Below are 20,140 nucleotides of genomic sequence, written 5' to 3' on the forward strand. Positions count from 1 at the left end.
TACTTTTGTACTTTTGGTTAGTTGTTAGCTCATAAAACTATTTAAGTTTATTAAATTAAACTTATGTTGTCTGTCTAACGGTATTTGTAAACCAAATTTTAATGTTACTATAACAAATCGTAATTAATAGGCGGTAATTAAAAAGAGTGGCCACTTTATTTAAAAGAATAGCCATAACAATATTTTATGTATGGTTTACTAGAATACTTTATTCAAAACGAGTTTGTCGCTTAAGTCTTTTGAATTTTGCGAACCGTTTCAATTTCGCATAATTGTTCTAAGGCAGCACCATTGCTTACAAACACATATGCAGTACAGCTAACGTCAATCTTAACAGAGTTAACTGGAGAGTCGTTTAAAAACGTTCTAATAACAACAACAACGCCGACGGTAGCACCACTAACATATGCTTGCGAGCCTTTATGAGCAATTCTTGTTGGTATTATTTGCAGTTTAAAAGAAATAAAAGTGTGCGTGGGTGCGAAAAACCAGTTGCGCTCAATGGAAACCACCCACCAGGTTGGCGAACTTGACTGCAATGTGCAATGCGAATCATTTACCAGCTGAAGGGGACGCTTTAAGCAAGCGATAGGCTGTGCGGGAGACACCTTGCCTTAGAGCTAGGCACACTTAATTGTTGGCGTTGCCACGGTGATTGTGGTTTTGTGATTCTAGTTAAATCGGAGCAGATTTTATTGTTGTTGCTGTTGGTGTTATAGATCGCAAAATATAGCGAACAGAAGAAGGAAAGCAAATATGCATTTCGCAGCGCGAAAATGCATTTCTAGCAGCGTCATGGCGAGCCGATGCGCCGACGCATTCGCTTCCCGCTAAGCAGCTTATCAAGATTGCGGCGAGGAGGCAAATTAAAGCAAAAACGCAAACAAATATGGTTTTCGTAAAGTTAAAAAAGTTGTTAATTTTCTTTTTTCGCTTTTTGCCACTACTTTTACATACACACATGCATATACCAATGTACGCTTCTTTAATGTTACTTCTGCTTTGTTGTTAAATTTTTGTTTTTGTAATTTCACAGAGATTGTTCATTTCTTACCTCCGGCACGGTGACCTCATAGGGTGTGTTCATGAAGCGCGGCGCATTGTCGTTGACATCAGATACGCGCACAATAATCGGAATGCTGCGTCGCTTGTTGGTTGCGTTGCGAATCGAACAGGAGACCTGTGGTGCAGCGAAATGAAATAAAATTTAAAACAAAATTAAACAAAGTAAAAACCAAAAATAAATAAACACAAATAAAAGCGCTCAATATTTTTAAATAAACAAAGCAGGCAGATATAACCGCAGACACATACGCACTCACTGCCAAAAGTAAAGCACTCCGTTGGTGGTTTGCACAAGTGGAAGATATGCTTGAGAAATTGCAGCGCCAAATGGCACAAGTAAAGCAGAAAACGCTTGCATATTTCTGTTTACTAGCTAAGCGTTCTGCATACTTTTGTTGGGGGCTGGAGCATTTTGTGGCGTGCAACTGTAAAATTTCGCCATAAAAAATTTGCATTTCACCAAACAAAATCTCACAGCGGCAAGTCACCGCGGGCTTTTTTCATCTACACATACATACAAACATACATTTTCAGTTGCACATCCCATCTACTTGTATATATATTACCGCTAGCCAGCCGCCTTAAGCGCGCTGCATCGCATGAATTCACTCTTACACAAACATACTCACAGACTCACGGATTCACACACAAGCTGCTTCACTTTATTTTGAGCTCAACTTTGTTCTAGTAACTTAGCTTGTGGTCGCTTTCGTGCGCTCACCTGAAAGACAATGTGACTCAGATTCTCCTCATCGCGATCGAGCGGTTGCAGCAGCTGCAATTTCTTGCCGTCCAGCAGGAATGTCGGATTCCCCTTTGGGAAGACTAGATCCAGTGCAATTTCCGTGTAGGGATCACCGTAGATTGGCAACTCCGGCGGCGTGGTTTGTTGGCCAATAACTGTAAATACATGAATAAACGGTGCAGTAGCAGTTAGTGAACAAACAGTAAGCATAATATAAAACAAATAAGAATTGAAAAAAAAATTGAAATATAGTGGTAAAGATGCTAAGTTTGCATTCTGGACTGCTTACGAATTTATTTGAAAGAGCAGTAAAACTTTTGAAATTAAGAGATATTATAACATATTCACGATGGACGTGAAACGTACCTTTTTACGTATGTTTTTTCTCTTAAAAAAAATGCAAAAAAAAATATATTTTTTTTGATTTGCAAGTGGACGTATCCCCGTTATATCTTAACTAAAATTTGAATTTTGATTAAAGTACTTCAATGAAAAAAAAAACTATTTGGTTTAAATAAATCACATTTAAATTACTCTTGTGGTAATTTGAAGTCTATAGATCCAACCCAGCTCAAGTCGACTTGAGCTTTTTTTATACCACAATTAATGGTATTGTACACAATATTTTATGTTAAAAATGTTCGAATTATTTCCCAGAAATACTTCATCTCTATATGAAACTGTTGTCAATAATTAATACCTTTCCGGTACTTTTCACCAAAGATTAAGTAAAAATGAGGAAAAATGTAAGGAAACTTGCAATTTGAAATTGTCGTAACTTAGTTTATTTGAGAAGAATATATCTACAGCTGCGCCATCTGTCGATCCATATGAGTTGCTAAGGCTTGAATACAGCACCATCTTGCGGATTTACATAAATATGACCCAATTCAAGTAGCAATAATATCAGCAATTTGATCAAAAGTAAGCACGATTCTCTCAAATGCTTTCCAGTTCGACTTTGAAGGAACAACATATGATTTCTAAATACACCATTTCATCTCATGTAGGGTATAGTGATATAAACCCATTTACAATTTCTTTCTTCGTTTTTCTTTTGAAGATGCGTTTATGAAGAGAACGACTTTAGTGCAGTCGGCATTAAGAGAATTGGGTATATCATGTACTCGTGTTTGTTGAGTTTCAACGCCCAGCATCAAGGAGCGACCATTAATGGCGAAACAAAAGACGGCATACTTATTTATATGCACTCAGGAGTATTTGATGGGCCATCAAATGTGCGAAAGCATCGGTACCAGTGAGTTATTAATACGACTACATGCACTTTAAGTGCGTGGTACAGTTTTGATGTTCGCAAGCTTAGCAAGATGTGTTTGGCGCTGTGCACACATGCCGAAGTTATTAAAATCCTCACAAATTCTTGCCTCATGTTGAGTTCTTTTTTTTTTTTTTGTAAATTTTCCCAATTGTTAAGCAACATTTGAAAGTGTCTTACTTTTGGTACGATTGTATGAGTACTTGGACGAAATACTCCAGCATAGTAGTTAACTAAGGAATATTAATGGGTAAAAAGTAATAGATGACGAATTTAATTTACAAATTAGGGTAGAAGTCCCCTTCTTCGGTTCGTTAAGCTCAGATTATTTTTTGGGCTTCTGTATACAAATCCAGCGTTATTAATTGAAAATATACGATAATTCAAAATATAGCATATTCTAACCAGGTGCAAATGCGTTGCATACTTATATAACAATTCGTAAGCTTTTTTTTAGAATTTGCAGAATGAACTGCTCTATTTGCTTTGATTTGATAATCTTACTATCACTGGGTTTAGTTCTGAATCCGAGCCTCATTACTTTGTATTAATTTTGACCTTTGAAACGAAAAAATTTTCAATTGTTCTCAACTTAAAGTTTACTATAAAAATGAGTAAAAAGTTTTTGTTCAAAAAAGGGTTTTAGATTCTTAAGAAATTGAACTTTCTAAGAAGAAGTTAGTCTTAGTAAAGTTAAGTATGCTTCCAAAAGAGAGTATAAAGTAAGCTGGCATCACGTTGGGTATAAAGTGTGCCAATGCTAGACTCGAACCAAAGAAACTTATAACAAGTGTATGCCGAATCGAAAAAAGCGTTGGCTCAGGAGAATTTTTTGAAAGTGATAATAAAGATTTGTACTAAACTTCGTGATAGAATATTTTTTCTAGTCCGGGTCAAATTTGATCAAATGGTATATAACTCATATTAGCTTTACAATATAGTTCTCAGTATTTTTTTATTCCTCAATCCAAAAGAGATCTACATAATTTGAAAATCCACATCTATTAAGGTTATTCCGTACTCTGCGAACATGTTAATGCCTCCTGCTTTAATTTCCCATTATCTGTTAATATTGCGCTTTATTTCATTTATCAACTATCTAACGAATTCCTCCTTTCTTTCTGCCTTAGATTACAGGGCGACTTCTCATTCGTGCCATACAATTATAATCATTATATCAGACACTTAAACTAAAACTAAAATCACAAGTTGTAGCAAGTCGCAAAGGAATAAAAAAGAATGTAGCTCGAAACAACAATAGCAAAGAAACAGTGAAGCCAATGGCAATATATACACACGGCCATATATATAAACATATAAGCGAACAGACAGCTGAGCATTAGAACACAATAATATTCGATTCGTAGGAACAGCAAAGCGTCTAAGGTAGCGCTCTGACAGCAGAAAGGAAGCCAATGTCACAACAACAACAACAATGGAAATATAAGCGAAAGATACAAAAGAGAAACAAAACACCAACGACGATTGCTGCCGCTGTTTCCGGAAGATGCAGGAAGAGATGTTCAAGTTTTGTACCGCCGGATAGTGGCATAGGAAACAACAACAATTGTAACATGTGCCTAAAAATGCATAACATAAGAGTTTGTGGCACTGAATACTAAAGAGCAAATAAAATATAGTAACTGCGGAGCTGTGGAGCGAGGGGACACATGCAAGTAGCTTCGTGCAACAGCGCGCTGCCAGGTAGTAATAGCTGTGTCAGCGCAGTGGCTAAGCTATTTTGTGGCATGTAAAATGTGGTGCTTGCTGCCAGCGCGTTTATTGTTACGGCTGCTGTGCTTTTTGCGCTGACACAATTGTGCTTACTTTGATTTAACTTCTGCTCATTTCTTGAGTTTCTCTTCCCCACTTTGGCTGCCATCAGCTGAGTTGGTATAGTTTACGATTTGCTGCAACTTGCGCGAGACAAATGTTGCACTTGGTCTGTGTGAAGGGCGCGTTTGTAGCAAGAGCGGCGACGGCGGCAGTCACGGCTGCAGACAAACACCGAGGCAGCAACAAGGCGTAGCGACTGTAATTACCAGAGGAAAAAAGCAGTGAGCAAAATGAAACGGGCAGCGAACGGACGGCAATGGGCAGCCACATGGATGGCGTTTGGCGTACAGTACAAGGGCGGTCCCGACATTCCAACATTGGACAGTTTGATCGGAACGTTAGTAGCCGCTGCTATCTCATAGACAGCTTTATGAAGCGCAAATTGCAGTAAAAGGCAAATACTCACATACACCTATACATACACATTTGATAATTGCAAGTTACTAATATGCACCTTCATTGCATTGTGCTCATTATTATTTGTGGCATGCTGCAGGAAATATGAATGCCGGCATGTTGGAATGCATGCCACATGTCATTATTCACCACACAGGTGCATGTGTATGAATGGTAAGAATGTTTCTTTCACATGCATGTACTTGTAAATGCAACATCAGCACAAAACAGATACATATACACACATGTTACACTGAGTGAAATTGTAGCAATTCGACAAATGGTTTGCCGTAAACTCTTGGGGAGATGTGGATTTTTGTAAGCTTGTGTGTCGACATTTCCTTTGAAAGTTTTATATGTGATTTTATGTTAACAATTTTTTTCAAATGTATAGCGAATTGCTGTTATGCAGAGCAGTTGAATATATATCCAAACTTTAAGTGACTCCAAAAAGTAATGAAAGCTCTTTAGTAGAACTAAACTCACAAATACTTTCTATTCACTGATTTTTATTCTAGATAATGTAAAATTGTCAAAAGTAGTATAAGTTTAGGAATGAGTATAGGAACTTAAATTTTTGGCGAAAGTTCTTAAAAGCACAGTGAAAGCTCAATAATTTATATTGACGCTCAATCTGCTGAAGCAAAAGCTCAAACAGCTACCACAGAAGCTCAATAAAATGTAATAAAAGCTCAACAAGCAATGGTATCGCTAAGTTGAAAAAAACACATACAAGATTCCAAATGTTGGCCTATCGACTCTCACTTCCACGAATCATATAGGACGATCCATTAAATCAAATCTTATTCAAACAAACGGCAGTTACTAAACCTAAAATAGAATTAGTGAGCGATAGATAATGTTAAGAAAATTAAGAGATTGAAATTAGTGCTAGCTTTAGAGAATAGTAAGTCTAATTGCTGGATTTAAATGAGGATTTGAGTCATCTTCAGCATGGGGAGTAAAACCATTGTCTAAACACTAGAGAGAGAGGTTATTAAGACTTTGTCGGTTAGGAAAGAATCCAAAACATACTTAACTAAGAAAACTGCTTCCAGAATGGATGAAAACGTGTTATAACTGGTTGTCCGAATTTAGTTAATACATCGAAGTTACATTTCTTCTATTAGGAAATGATTTCCAAGTTTATAACAACGGATTATTCTAATATTGTTGTAATAATATGAAGAAGACATTTAAGCCAACTGTTTAGAAAAATAAATGTGTTGGTGGTCTTGATTTGTCTTGCCAAAGCACAGAATATATTAGGATTCAATAAAAAGGGTTACAAAAACTACGATAATCCATTGAGTAAAATATTAATACACTATATTAAAGTAAAAAGCCTGAAGAAAGTCAACAGAAATATTCGAATTCACTGCAGCCCACACATTTTGCATGCTCATGCCTGAGATTAGTTGCATTCAAAAGATCATTACCGCTGTTGAAGCAATTAAGATGATATGCAACTTTAGTTTCAACTCCTTCTCTAACTTAATTTTCATTACCACGATGCTGCTGCAACATACAACGCCAAACGATAGCGGAACAATTAAGCCGACAATTATAAAAAGACAGCGCTAGGGGACAGTGAGGCCAATAACTTAGCTGCCCAACCGAAAGCATGAGTCCAACACTGATTTACAGCACTGCATAGAACAGCACGACACTGCATAACACGGCCTGGCATGTACATCGCGCGTAAAAGTGTTCAATGGCAGTGACGTTAACAAAGTAATGGCAGCAAAAACGGTGGCGTCAGCACACTGATGGCGGTCGCCGCAGTCAGAGGTTGTCAGCGCGGTAGTCATTAACTGACACTACCGTAGTTTACATTTTTAATAGAAGCCGACAAGAAGTCATTATTCTTCTGTGTATTTTCGTTATGAATTTGAAATTTTCTCTCGCCTGAATGTAAGTTGGGCTGTCTGGCATTGAGAACTGCGAAAGAAGGGACAGTGTGGAAGAAGTTGGCGACTGCTGTGAAAGTTGTGTGATGGGACTCCGGATAATTTGTTGTCAGGCGAAAGTGAGTCATTTCTGTTGGTGGTGAAACTTAGTAGTCCCTCGCCGCTCAAAGAAGAATTTGTTGCGACAGATGCATTACGACGGTTTTACGAGGTCTATAATTAGCAGGGTCAACCTTTGTGATGGCGCCAAGTGAAAGGTTCCTCTAAAGTTGTTTGCTTCAACTATTGGAAAACTTTAATAAAGGGTATAATATCAATTCATATGACACGTAAGCCATATATTTGCTAAATTCGATAGTTTTTTTTATGTCAATCTGTTGGGAACTTTATTTAATTTAAAAAATTAACAACTAATCTACTTTCAACTACTCTGAGTAGATATTTGATGACTCATAAACAGCAATAGTAAACTTTCTGGAGCCACAGTCTTAAGTTTCAATTTTCATTCACTAATCACCAATGGGTAACTTTGACTAAAATCGCCTAACTAAGAACGTACATAATGCTTTCATCTGATGAGATATGCCAAGTAATAAGAATTTGAGGCTTCCTCGTAAAATGTTCGTGAATATTTCTTGGTTCCCAGAATTTTAAGGAACAAGAAAACGGCCTATCTCTGCCGTTTGGTGCAGCTCTTTGGGCAAAGAACAACTTTTCCAATTCAACTAAGCTGTATCTCTCTATTAGAAACTTCAATCCGCACAAAATCAAATTCAAACACCATGCCACCAACTAAGAAATATTTACAACACGCTGACAACCGCAACTTGATAACATTCTTATTACAATTATTTGCAACCGCTAACGATTTTGTATTTTAAAAGTTTGCGTCACACTCTTGTCACTTTGGAATGCCTTATTTATGCATTTCGCCAGCACTTGCAATATTTTTGTGTGTACGTGCAGATTATTTTGTCTGGCTGAAATGCGACTCACTCCACCATTTGGTGCAACAATAACTTCTGTGCTGGTAAAACCGTTCGACTCGCCGGCGCACAATGTGTAATTTAATGCGCCACATTCGTTGCAACTGCAACGCATGGAGTTTGCTTTCATGTTCAGTAGTCCGCCACGTGTTTGCGACCAGGACACTGCTGTCGACGACGAGCAACGCATATTTATTGGCGCACCAAATGACAATGTCAACGCACAAACGGACAGCGAATAGAAAAAAACGCATTGGATGTATTTATTACATGAACATTTGTGGTAAGTTCGCAAATACTTACATATACTAAATTCTCGTGTAGGAGCAGTAAAAAGTCTGTACTATTCAAAACAAAATTAAAACGAAAGCAAAATTATGTGTATGAATACTATGTGTGAACTTGAGAAACACAAAACTGGCTACTGTGTTTACCTACTTTTATACTGTATGGATGTTGGTTGTTCCACCAACAAAGACCAGATAGAACAATTCTTAAGAAGTCTCGATAACTAGCTTAGATTTTTAATTTTCCTCTGGTGACATGCTGTAAGGCTTTGATAATTTCAAAAGTGTATTAAAATTATCTGTGCTATATTTTTGATACCAAATTTTCTGTGCTACCAGATTATATTCATGTCACTGCGAACAAATTGTGTATAGAAACACAAAAAATTCGATAATTTCAATCCTTTACTGGGAGAGCCATAATGAAATTTACTGAAAAGTAGGAGAATAATCAAAACATGCCTTCCAGTTCCTTCTGCGAATTTTCCTTTACGGCTTCAATCGAGTTAAAAAGGGGTTCAACGGAGTAGCAACTTGAAGTTTGGAAACAAAAAAGTGGTATGGGGCCAAATCTGGTGAATACGGTGGTTGATCGATGGTATTAAACGAGTTTTTGGTTTTTTGGCAAAAAATCCAGCTCTTTTGGAAAAAGCCGAGTATTGACGCGTCTCATTCCCAAATTATCTGTCACAATCAAACGAGCGATGTATAGCTTACGAGCTGTTTCTCTAACACTCGCATGACGATTTTCGAGCACGATTTCCTTCACTTTTTTGATGTACACGTCAGTGGTAGACGTCAAAGAACGACGAACGAGAGAAGTCTTCGACGGATTTCGACCATCCTTGAAATTTTTGTACCAGTCGTAGACTTGGGTTTTCGATAGAATATATTCACCATAAGCCTTTTCTAACATTCGCAATGATTCCGCACACGAAATTTTGTTTCAAACACAAAATCCTTGTTTAATATTTTTTTCCATTGTAAAAATCGCAAAACACTATTGAGGTCGACTGATTTCAACAGCTGCTGCAAAAGAACTGGTTGACAGATGGCGTTCATTTTTGGCATAGTAATTAAGTATAGTGCTACCATTCTAACAAAAAAAAAGTTATTCAGCGCGGGCAGTTTAAACAACAAATTCCGGAAACTTTCTGGCACATTGCATGTATAATGAGTGGACGAAAATCCGTAACAATTCCAGGTTAAAAAATTTGGAACACAATATGTTTTATATACAGAAGCTAAACGTTTTGCTTTTAATAGTAGAGTTCAAGAATATAATGAAATCTATATATTCCTGAAAGGACCTTCCACTAATTACAAAAAAAATTGTGGGCTAAAGTTAAGTTTCTACTTCAAGAATTTTTGGAAAGCATCATGCAAAAAAATGGATTTCCTATAACACAAAAATTAGTGAGTTCAGTTAGGCCCCTTTTCTTCAAGTGATTTGAAGGAGGAAAACTTAAAAACCAACTTATGACTAAGTCATTCCGGAAATGTGTGGGATCAACTGTAGCCACAATAGTCTAACGGTATTCTTGACATCAATATATTTTCAAAACTAGAATGGGGTATGAAACGTAATATGTATATTTTTGTTTTCCAATTTGTGGCTGAAGCACGCTTATCGAAGTCCTCTATTGGAAGTCTCTTTACTTACCTATTTCATCTCCGTAACTAATGCGAAAGTGCTAGTGGTAAGTACTCGTACATAGCGAATGCAATAATGTAAATGAAAAGTGAAAAATGGTATCAATTTCCCGCTGCAAACAGTGTAAAAGCAAATACCTTTTAGTTTGTGGCGTTTATTTAAAATAGCTGGCAATGTATACGGGACGGGCCACCAATGAGCGGCTGAGGGAGATGCCAAAGCCATTTTCACGTACCTAACTAAATGCAAAAGAGAAAATTTACAGTGTCTTTGTTGGTGAAACAAATGGCAATCGCAGCGTTTATCGTTGATAGCAATATCGCTTGCAACAAATAACTATTACTGTGCGGCTCCGATGATAGAACCATATGCCACAACATGTGCGTATATGCTGGCTTATATAAACGTAAATATGCATATGTGTGAGTGTCTGTGTTGGCAAACCCTATAAAAGCAATTGTTAATTTAACCGCAATCACGCCACTATTTTTCATTTCATCGCCGATGGCTTATTCAATTTTCCATTGTAATGGTTAAAAGGAAGGCAGCAACACAGCTATAATATCAGCGATGGACAAATGAAATGCAACACTGTATATCTATTCGTGTGCATGTGTGTCTGTGCATATAACTAATACATGTAATAAATTTGAAGATCTTCGCGCTGATGCGTTGCTTTGGCAGAATATTGCTGCCTGTCAAGACTTTGTATACCTTTTGGCTGTATTTGTTGTTGTTGTAGTTGTTTTTACTATTTGCCAGCATCTACTTGCAGCACTCAACATTGGCATAACAATCAAAGTATTGTTTAAAAACAATTTCTCTTTGTAAGCGGCAAACCGCAAAAGTTGATGTGGTAGACAAATAAAACAACAACTAAGAGCAAGTAAAAAAACTAGAGCCAGGACTGCGCACGGTGTTTTAGTTAAATGAATCGCAATAGAGTTTTGAGAATTGTTAGAAAGAAGAGAGTTAGTTTTCTATACCCTAGATTGGAAATGGAGGATCGTTTTGACATTCAATAAAGCTTACAAAAATAAAGTGGAAATACAATAAAATAGTTCAGTTGATAAAAATTTGAATGAAGTAAAGTAAAGTCCAAAAATGTAAATCCAGAATTTTAATGCTGAATCACTAATTTTGCTGTATAGATTGTTTATTTATGATCGTGGCTCTTCATTCTCCATAAAGATTTAACAGGTTCGCAACTTAGCTAAATATAGTGCCGAAATGTAGGCAATACATATTTCGGTTACTTTTAATACTGTTAAGAAATTTTCGTAGAGTCAGATTTTGCTTAAAACCTATTGTTGAACAATGCGCCTGAATGTGAGCAATCTTTTGGGGAAGGTACACATATAAAGTGTCAGAAATAGTTTAACAGGATTTTGGAAAAGAGACTACTGATTGCGATAAAAATTATAGGACAAGAAATTATATTATAAAAAAGCCTTGATTTTTATTATTTATTTGGGCGGTGAAATGATATTGCTTTGTAGACCTGGTTTGTTGTGTTTTGGTTCTCGAAGCATTTAAGGTTCATCTATATTAAGTTGGCGACTTTGTTAAATATTTATTATTTGGACCTACTTCTCCATTCAATATAACACAATGAAGAATATATTTAAAAATAAGTTGGTCACCCTATTTTGCATCAAAATTAAGGCATGAATAGTTTCAAACAATTGCATACAAAGAATCACAACAAAACACTGTGCCACAGTGCTGTAAAAGCCACAACTTTGAATTGCAGCTAAAGTAGCTGCAGGATATGACAGCACCAACTAGAGAGGCGCAACGCGAGGAAGAATAAGTGGGAAGAGCGAATAAAGGAAAGGAAAAATAATACGTCGACTAGATACTTTTAATGAGTTTTATTTTTATTCGCTTTCATCTGCCACAGTGAAGTGGCAGGCGCATAAAAGTAAATTGATCTGCTTTTGCTATCGCAACACAATCGTAACAGCGAAACAACAAAAATTAACAGCAACAACAACAACGAATAGCAAGAACACTTTAATAATAGTGGCGCAGCAGTGGCACGCACCGTAATCTACAACATACGAGATATACCTTGGACATACAAAACTTGGCAACTTGCAACACGATATGCAGACGACAAGCAACACAAGAAGGGTGTCACGTAGATGAGTGTGCATGTAAGCATATATGAGTGTGTGTGTGCTTTCCTTTGCAAAAGTAATTGGTGAACGCCTTTGAGTGGCGTCACGTGCAAGTTAGTGTGTACAGAATTGCTGCCACTCTTTGTTGTAGTGTAGCCAACAACTGGCAACGCATCATCATCATCAGCGTATATAAACATTTATGTTGCTATATTTCACCTCGCCTTATGCGTTCGCCTTTTAAATGATTATTTTTGTACTTTTTGTTGTTGTACTTGTTGCAATAGCCACAAAGCTGATTCATTTATTGTGATTTAATATAGTGGCAAGGCGGTTGGCGCAGCTCAGCTATTCATTGAGCACAGCAACTTATGGAACGAACCAAGCAGAAGCTGTTGCTTTAGTTGTTGTTGTTGCCGATACAGCATATTGCAAATTATAAATGTGCGATAAGTTCATTTGCTGCATGAAATTGCTCCAGTTGAAATGGCTGCGTTGATTTTGTGCGATAACTTTTGTGCAAGACGCCTGCCTTTCGCTGTGCGACGGCCAGGGCGTATACTCAACTTTTTTCCAATTACTACAGGCTTAAGTGCGGAGTAAAACTTTCGCTGCTGGAAAATTATACACCTTTTCCGATTATGGGTTTGATTATTGCTATTATGAAAAGTGTTGTTTGAGCACAGCTTGCCACTAAGTAAATCCCAAGCGCTTGCAACATAGGTGCAACTTGTTCTGACGTCCGTCCATTTGTGGTGTTATCGACCCACACATGCGCTCTGCTACATTTATATGCTACTTTGATTAATGTTGCTTGTTAGCCCTACAAAAAATGTGGCGTATATTTGCAAATATCTACAAGCGACTAAGCGATAAAGGCAAATAATTTGTAATAAAAGTAGCAACTCGCCATAAAACAAGCAAACGATTCATAAATATTTGAACGCTAGCATACAACAACAATGTGCAGTGAAATGTAAGCGCTGACTGCCGTGTCTAGCACATAAAGTGATGAAGAAAAATGATGGTAATTTTTATATATTACTAGGGAGTGGGCTCATCAGCGCGGACATGCTGGGCTGTGGCATGCAACATTTTCGTTCTGCTGCTGGTGGGTAGAATTCGCTGGTAAATTTAATTAACTCTGCAAATCGAGAGAAATAAATAAAAGTGTAGTAAATACTCGTACACGCTGAAAAACCTGAATTGACGTAAAGTGATATCTATATCTTGGTATCACATCTGGCTTTCTTAGTGATAATAACTGGCCTACAAAACTGAATGCAATCTTAGATAAATGAGTGATATGCGTGCAACAATTAAGTTAAAGATATGCAAATACAAAAAAGTGTTTTATTAAGTAATTGTTTGAAATAGAAAAAATTTAAAAAAATTACACATTTCAGAGATAAATGTTACATAAATGGTAGTGCTAAAGGTTTGCGCCAGATGGAATAGCTTTTTAAGGAGCAAACATTTAGTCTAGTCATTTTTAATATATTAAGTAAGTAAATATTTCCCGAAGATTATCTGTTTCCAGCGGAACTTTACTTCCAAGAAATCATTTTATGAAGTCTACTTTATAGGAACCTCAAGTTATTGAGTGGCATAAAGCATTCCAAAAAGATTGTTAAAGACAATAATATTTAATTGGTAATAGAAGTGATGGTCGACAATCGTAGTTTGAATTAATTTTTTTGATATAATAACTTATTATGAAATTATATAATGAAAACCCAAGAAAGGTAGATACATTAGCGGGTCGTTATTTTATGAGTATTAAATATAAAAAATATTTAGTATATAAGAATTTTTTTGATGTTTAATTACAATTAAAATTTATAAAAAATATATATAAATATATCCTTCTATAATATTTACTACACTGTTATGATGTTGTTGTTTTTTGCTTAAGAGGAAATTTGAGACAAGTCTCTCCATATAAATATAACTCGTCTGATAGGGCACTCTAGTAACAAACGACTTAAGCAAAGAACTCGGCTGTGGAATTCCTCCAATCATTATGATTCACGATTTCCTGTATCTTTACATTATTTCTCTAAACTTTATTTTTGTTAACAGATGAATACATTAAATTCTTTTCAGTAATTGTACCCTCTATTCATATTTCTATTAATGCAAAAAAAAATTTCATAATTTTCTACTTACAATCACCACGACTCTCTTCTATATCCAATATAATATTCGTTTGTCCCGTTTCAACTTCACACAGCTGTGATTTGCCCAAAATGCCAGAAATACGTTGGCAACTGAGCAACAATATTAAAAGTAACGATGCTGCACTTCGGCGTATATTAAGTGGCGCTGACATTGTGTGGCTAAAATGCAAAAGAAAATAAAAAGAAAAAATATTAGAAATAAATAATTTTAACATGCAAATCGGAAAAATTATGCTGAATATTAGAATATAACTTAATTGCAAATTATTTAAATTTCCTGCAAGAAGAGGAGGTATGTATACGGAGAAATCGAACGAGAAGAGCGAAAGGGTGATCAAAAACAAAAATTTTTTCGAAACTTCTTAAAGAGTTTTGTTATTATTCGTAGGCATATCGAAATTTTCTACAAACTTTTTGAAATTATTACATTAAATAATATTTGTAAAATGATTCCGATCTAAGATTTTGACTTTAAGCCGAAGAAATTACAAATATTTCTTAAATTTTTTTATAATTTATAAACCATACATTTTACTACTGTAATTTTCAATAATTTTAATACTTTTTTTTACGAAATATAACAACTCAGCAGTTTTGCCACTTAACTAGGTTTAAAAATTGTGTGAATTTTCAAGTAAAAATCGATAAAGTAAGTTGCCATACATACTCACGTATTTTTAACTGGAACATGCAACAATGGTTAGTGCTTGAAAAATTGTTTTTTGTCTTTTGGGTTCATTTCAATGAAGTACTGAGTGAATAAGTGAATAAGAATAGAATTTGCACACTTACATACATATATAGGTGAATGCATAATACTGTAAACTAGTGCAAGAATAATTAAGAACATGTTGCATGAATTATTTACAACAATTTCGTAAATTATAAACCCTGTAACCGGCGATAAACGGTCTGCAACAAACAATAACATACACTTGGCATGGCTTATGCTAACCGGTTGGGTATGTAAATAAAGACATGTTTATGGTGTATGTGCGTATGTATATAAACATGCCCAATGTAAAATAATAAGAAAATTTAAAAAAATAATAATAAAAAAGTAAATTTATTTAAAGTTGGTTGTCGACAAGTTATTTTATGCTTCTCATTAACCTTGAATCATTTCTATAGGCTTTATTCACTTCCAATTGGCGTTCAACCCAAAATAATTGAGCGCGCCTTTGTAGTTTGTTTTCAAAGCAAATATTTTTCAAACACCCTGTATTTAACCTTTATTAACGGTAATTTTAAATTTTGCATGTGTTTACTATTTCAGAACGTTTTTTATTTTTATTTATTTTTTTCTTGCTTTTATTATTATGCTTATTTTATTCTGTATTCTACCCCTCTACTTCTCTCCAACTTATTTTCCAGCGATTATTCAGCAAATCGTTATTGCCAGCGACTTTGCATTTGCACTTATGCAACTTTACCCATGAAACGGTGAATTCAAAGACAGTTTTTTGCGCTATTTCAACTGTTCGTAGTGTTGTTGCTGCTGTTGTGTTGCTAATCGTTAATGCCACTCAGCGCACATTGTAATGCCAACGCTGTTTTTGCTGTTTCTTTTTGTGTATTGTTGTTTTTGCATGCCTCTATCTTCTGCAAAAAGTTATTTGTATTCAAAGATATGCCACACCGAATATGGTCAAGAGTGGCAACCCATTTTGGGTGCATAAATGCGATTGTGATGCACAACCGGCGACTTATACAATGTTGAGGCAAAAACAATAGCAACAAATAATAGTGGTATAAATTTAAGAATCTGTACGAGAGCAGCTAGAAATGTGTGTTAGTGTGAAATGGCTTCAATGTGTGGTCGGCGAGTTGTGAAAAAAACTGGGGAAAACAACGCGAACAGCTGCTGCAGCGATTTTGGATGTCAGGGTCTCGGTGATATGGCCAATACTCATTATGTTAATGTCACCTAAGCCAAACAAACTGCTTTACATTTTGTAATCAGTGACACACAAGTATTAATTTAAAAATTCCGGAGAGATTATGATGTTAGAGAAAGGGCGAAGGACTGAATTATTTTATTTTGAAATAACTATTAGTAAATTATATATTTTTATATTATATATATATATCTTAGATAACAGATTTCATATATATTTAGAGCGATAAATTATAACTTTTTCAACATTGGTCCGAAAAATAATTTAAGTAATTACGCATAAAATGTCATTTTCGTAGCTTACAAAAGTTAAAAAACTATTGCCTACAATGAGACGTTTTGTTTTATATTTCTAAGGAGTTTATTAAAAAACTTCACTCAAACAAATTACTTTTATAAGGTTTTATGTTTTTTGAATTTTCATTAAATATTTGCAATAACTTTCATTGTAAGTCTATCATATCATTCCCTCATGGAAATTAAAAACAAACCAGCGTAGACGTAACGATTTGTTACAGGTACATATATAACTGAAATTCACTAAAATGAATTAAAGGGTGTGATGCTATGTAACATAACTGGTTTTAATAAGAGTGTTTCCAAGTAATCAATAAGTTGGCACAAAACCAAATGTATCTTAATTTTAAAAGAGCTTCTTCTCAATAAATTATAGCATTTTACCCAAGACGCGTACTTAATCCAGCAAAAGTAGATATATCATATATAGGTACTTACATAGTTAAAATAGCGTATTGGAAAAAGGCGATTTTTGGGAAACAAAACAAAAAGTAATATATTAATTATTTAAAAATTTTAAGAGTATTATTGTTTTTTTTTTAGAGGTGTGTATAATCTATCGAAATATGTAAAAAACAATCGCTTTCTTAAAAATTTCTCAGTAAGTGTGCCGCTTAAGCTCGTTCCAATAATAATGCATAACTAGCCAAACATTCAATTCTCGCTAGGCTTTTGAAAACTGATCTCAACTAATAAAAATTGTATTATACTTTGTAGTTGTCCGTTCTCCAGTTGTGAGACAACAAAAAAGGCTTGAGCGGCTCTAAAAATAACAACTCCGATATTCTCATATTCATAAATTTAAAGTAAGAGCGATAAAGAGTCTGATTAACCATTCCTATATTTCGTTGTTGAAATATTTCGATGTGGAAAGCTGTCGCAAAATTAAGTTTTGAACTTTTCGTGAACCTCATACGTCTTTTGAAATAAAAAAATGTAAAATTGTATTAATTTGCCCAGAAATAACTCTTAAAATGGGCTTAAATTTTTAACTATACAAAATGGTACACAAAAAGCCAATATGTGTCCGATCAATAAATCTGGCAAGTCACAAGAGCTGCGTAAGAATAGGTATTTTGATGTCTAATCCTATTTATATATATATATATAAGTGATCCTTAGTGGAGTAGTATCACTTTAGTACTTACAGAAGTAAGCACCGTTAAACTGATTTTAAACTAGTCTTACAAGAATAGGTTCAGTACTAGTACATTTTGAATCATCAGCTAGTTGCTTAAAAAATAACTAGAAACATTTTAAATATATTCCACTGGTAGACGCGCTTCCTATCTTCTTATACACACTCAGACTCAGAGGTATAAATTAAAACCCCGTGCTTAATGAGCTCCTTATTTTGTGAGTATGTGGACATAAATCAGAAAAAAAAGCACCAAACTGCCAACCTACACATCACAAAGCAAAGCACGCAGCCTACCGAAGTTACCACAAATACATTGTTGCTACAGCGCATTTACCATGGAATTACGGTATCTGCAGTAAAATCAAGCGCAAACAGCTGCAATGTTCGAGCAGAATCAGGGGAAGTACGAGGAGTACAAAATAAACAAGAACAACACTAACAATAATTTAAGCCAGCGAAAGATAAGTTAGCGAGAGGCGGTTATTGGATAAGCTGTGGCAGCGCACGGCAGCAAATGCTACCAAATAAAAAAAAAAAAAAAAAACAACAACAAAACAAAATAAAACAAAACCAACACCAACTTAAAAGCTTACAAGCATGTGCAGCCAAAGTGGCACAAAAATGAAGGGCGCAAGACACAAAAATGCGGCATCCTGTCTTGGCCGACAGAAGAGTCGCCGAGCGTTAAAGAGGAGCTCACAAACGGCAATCATTGCCACTGTTTCGCTAACTGTTACTTCTTTGTATGTTTTTTTTTTTTGGCTGCTTCCTTTTGACAGCGCTTCGCTTGTGCAACATAACAGTGCAATAGCGCACATAACGGCTCTCTAACGGCATCGTTGACTACTGAATTGCCACTGCGACGTTCTAAGTGATGATGTAGTTGTTGTAGTGCCGGTGGCTTGACTGCTGTCTGCTGCACCTGACCAATCGACACTCACTCGTGCAGCCGAGCACGCCGTTGCCTGTTGCATGTACGGCCTGTCAGCCCGTCATCATCATCAGCAGCAGCAACAACAGCAGCAAAAAGGAGAATGTGAAAGGAAGCGTTCGAAAGCGTGCTGAAGCTGTCTAGCGACAGCCAGAATATCGGAAAACGAAAAGAAAACAACAGAGTGAACCAAATTGGGCACAGAGTGTGAACAACGCGCGGAAAGTTTCAACTGCTGCTGGTGCAGCGACATTCACCATCGGTGCTGGCGATGTGTGTCAGGCCGCATGCAACACGTAACGCGCAAACGAGGCAGCGCGATAAAGTTGCACTTAGATTGATATCTTAGAACTGCAGATTTAATTTAATTCATGTCGTAAAATGCTTAGAAAGTATTAAATAGGCTGACTGTAAGCTCGTATATATGTATGTATATTAGGGAGTGAGTATACTTTTCAACTTTTTTCAATAGAATAAAGTCATAATATTGTTTGTCTAATTGGCTTATAATTTCCGTTCTGTAGTTTCTTAGTGAAGGTAATAGCGACATGCAAGAGCCCAGATTTAGTGCCTTTATTGAATATGGAGACCAATTGTTGGAGACATATGTAAGTACAAGATTTCAGTTCCAGTGCCAGTTTAAACAACCCCCATGGTATGCCTCTGAAGTTTAGAAGTAGAAAAGTTGGCTTTAAGTGGAATATTTCAAATGTTGTTTTTGGAAAGTTTCAGGTACTCTGCCGCGAATATCACCTGCTGAGTCACATTGCAACTCCTTTCCTATGGAGGACCTTTGTTGTTCATTTGTGAAGGTCAAGGAGCATGACATTTTTTGATGTGGCGGGAGAAAACACACATAATTCAGTCGATAGTTGAAATTCCTTGAATATTTAGTTTTAGTGACGTAACCAGGATTGTTTGTGAACGATTGAAATTGAGTTCGAGTATCCTGTGTAACTTTAATTATTACAATTTGAATATTCATTTTACCCATGCAATGGCGGCGTCTAAATTTATTTATCCTATAATTATGTAGAAACAATTCACAAACGAAGTACCCCTCACCAATAGGTGCTGCTTATCCACTTAACCACCACCAGATTTTATGATCAAAATTTGGTATGAAATCTCGCAATTTAATTTCCTAATTGTTGTGCTACTTCTGCTGTGCACCGTTGGCTTATGAAATCTTGTACTTAACACAGGTTGGCTTCCCGTCACAGCAGCTTAACGCAAGCAAAGCCAAAGGCCAGCCACTTACCGTTCGAGAGCAATAAATATTATAGTTTGTATGTAAGTTTTTCTTGTTGTTGTTGTTGTTTTCTCTTTTGTTAAGTTCTACAGTTTCAAGATTTTGGCTTGCAATTAAGCGTTGCGGCCTGTTAAAAATTATTTAACATTGAAGGGGAATAAATA

At 35.8% G+C, this 20,140-nt stretch overlaps 1 protein-coding gene across 3 annotated transcripts in view; it reads right to left on the reverse strand.

Moving 5' to 3' along the window:
• The window catches only part of LOC118681661 (cadherin-99C-like), a 383,201-nt gene that overhangs the window by 300,992 nt on the left and 62,069 nt on the right, over window positions 1–20,140 (reverse strand). For all 3 annotated transcript variants that reach the window (XM_070105966.1, XM_070105965.1, XM_070105964.1), the window contains 3 exons: window positions 14,448–14,617; window positions 1,787–1,965; window positions 1,055–1,180 (listed from right to left, as the gene is read on the reverse strand). In XM_070105966.1, the coding sequence (XP_069962067.1) occupies window positions 1,055–1,180; window positions 1,787–1,965; window positions 14,448–14,610 (468 nt within the window). In that variant the 5' untranslated portion in view covers window positions 14,611–14,617. The remainder of the gene's footprint in view (window positions 1–1,054; window positions 1,181–1,786; window positions 1,966–14,447; window positions 14,618–20,140) is intronic.

The sequence above is a fragment of the Bactrocera oleae genome, chromosome 2 (assembly GCF_042242935.1).
Source record: "Bactrocera oleae isolate idBacOlea1 chromosome 2, idBacOlea1, whole genome shotgun sequence".
NCBI lineage: Eukaryota > Metazoa > Arthropoda > Insecta > Diptera > Tephritidae > Bactrocera > Bactrocera oleae.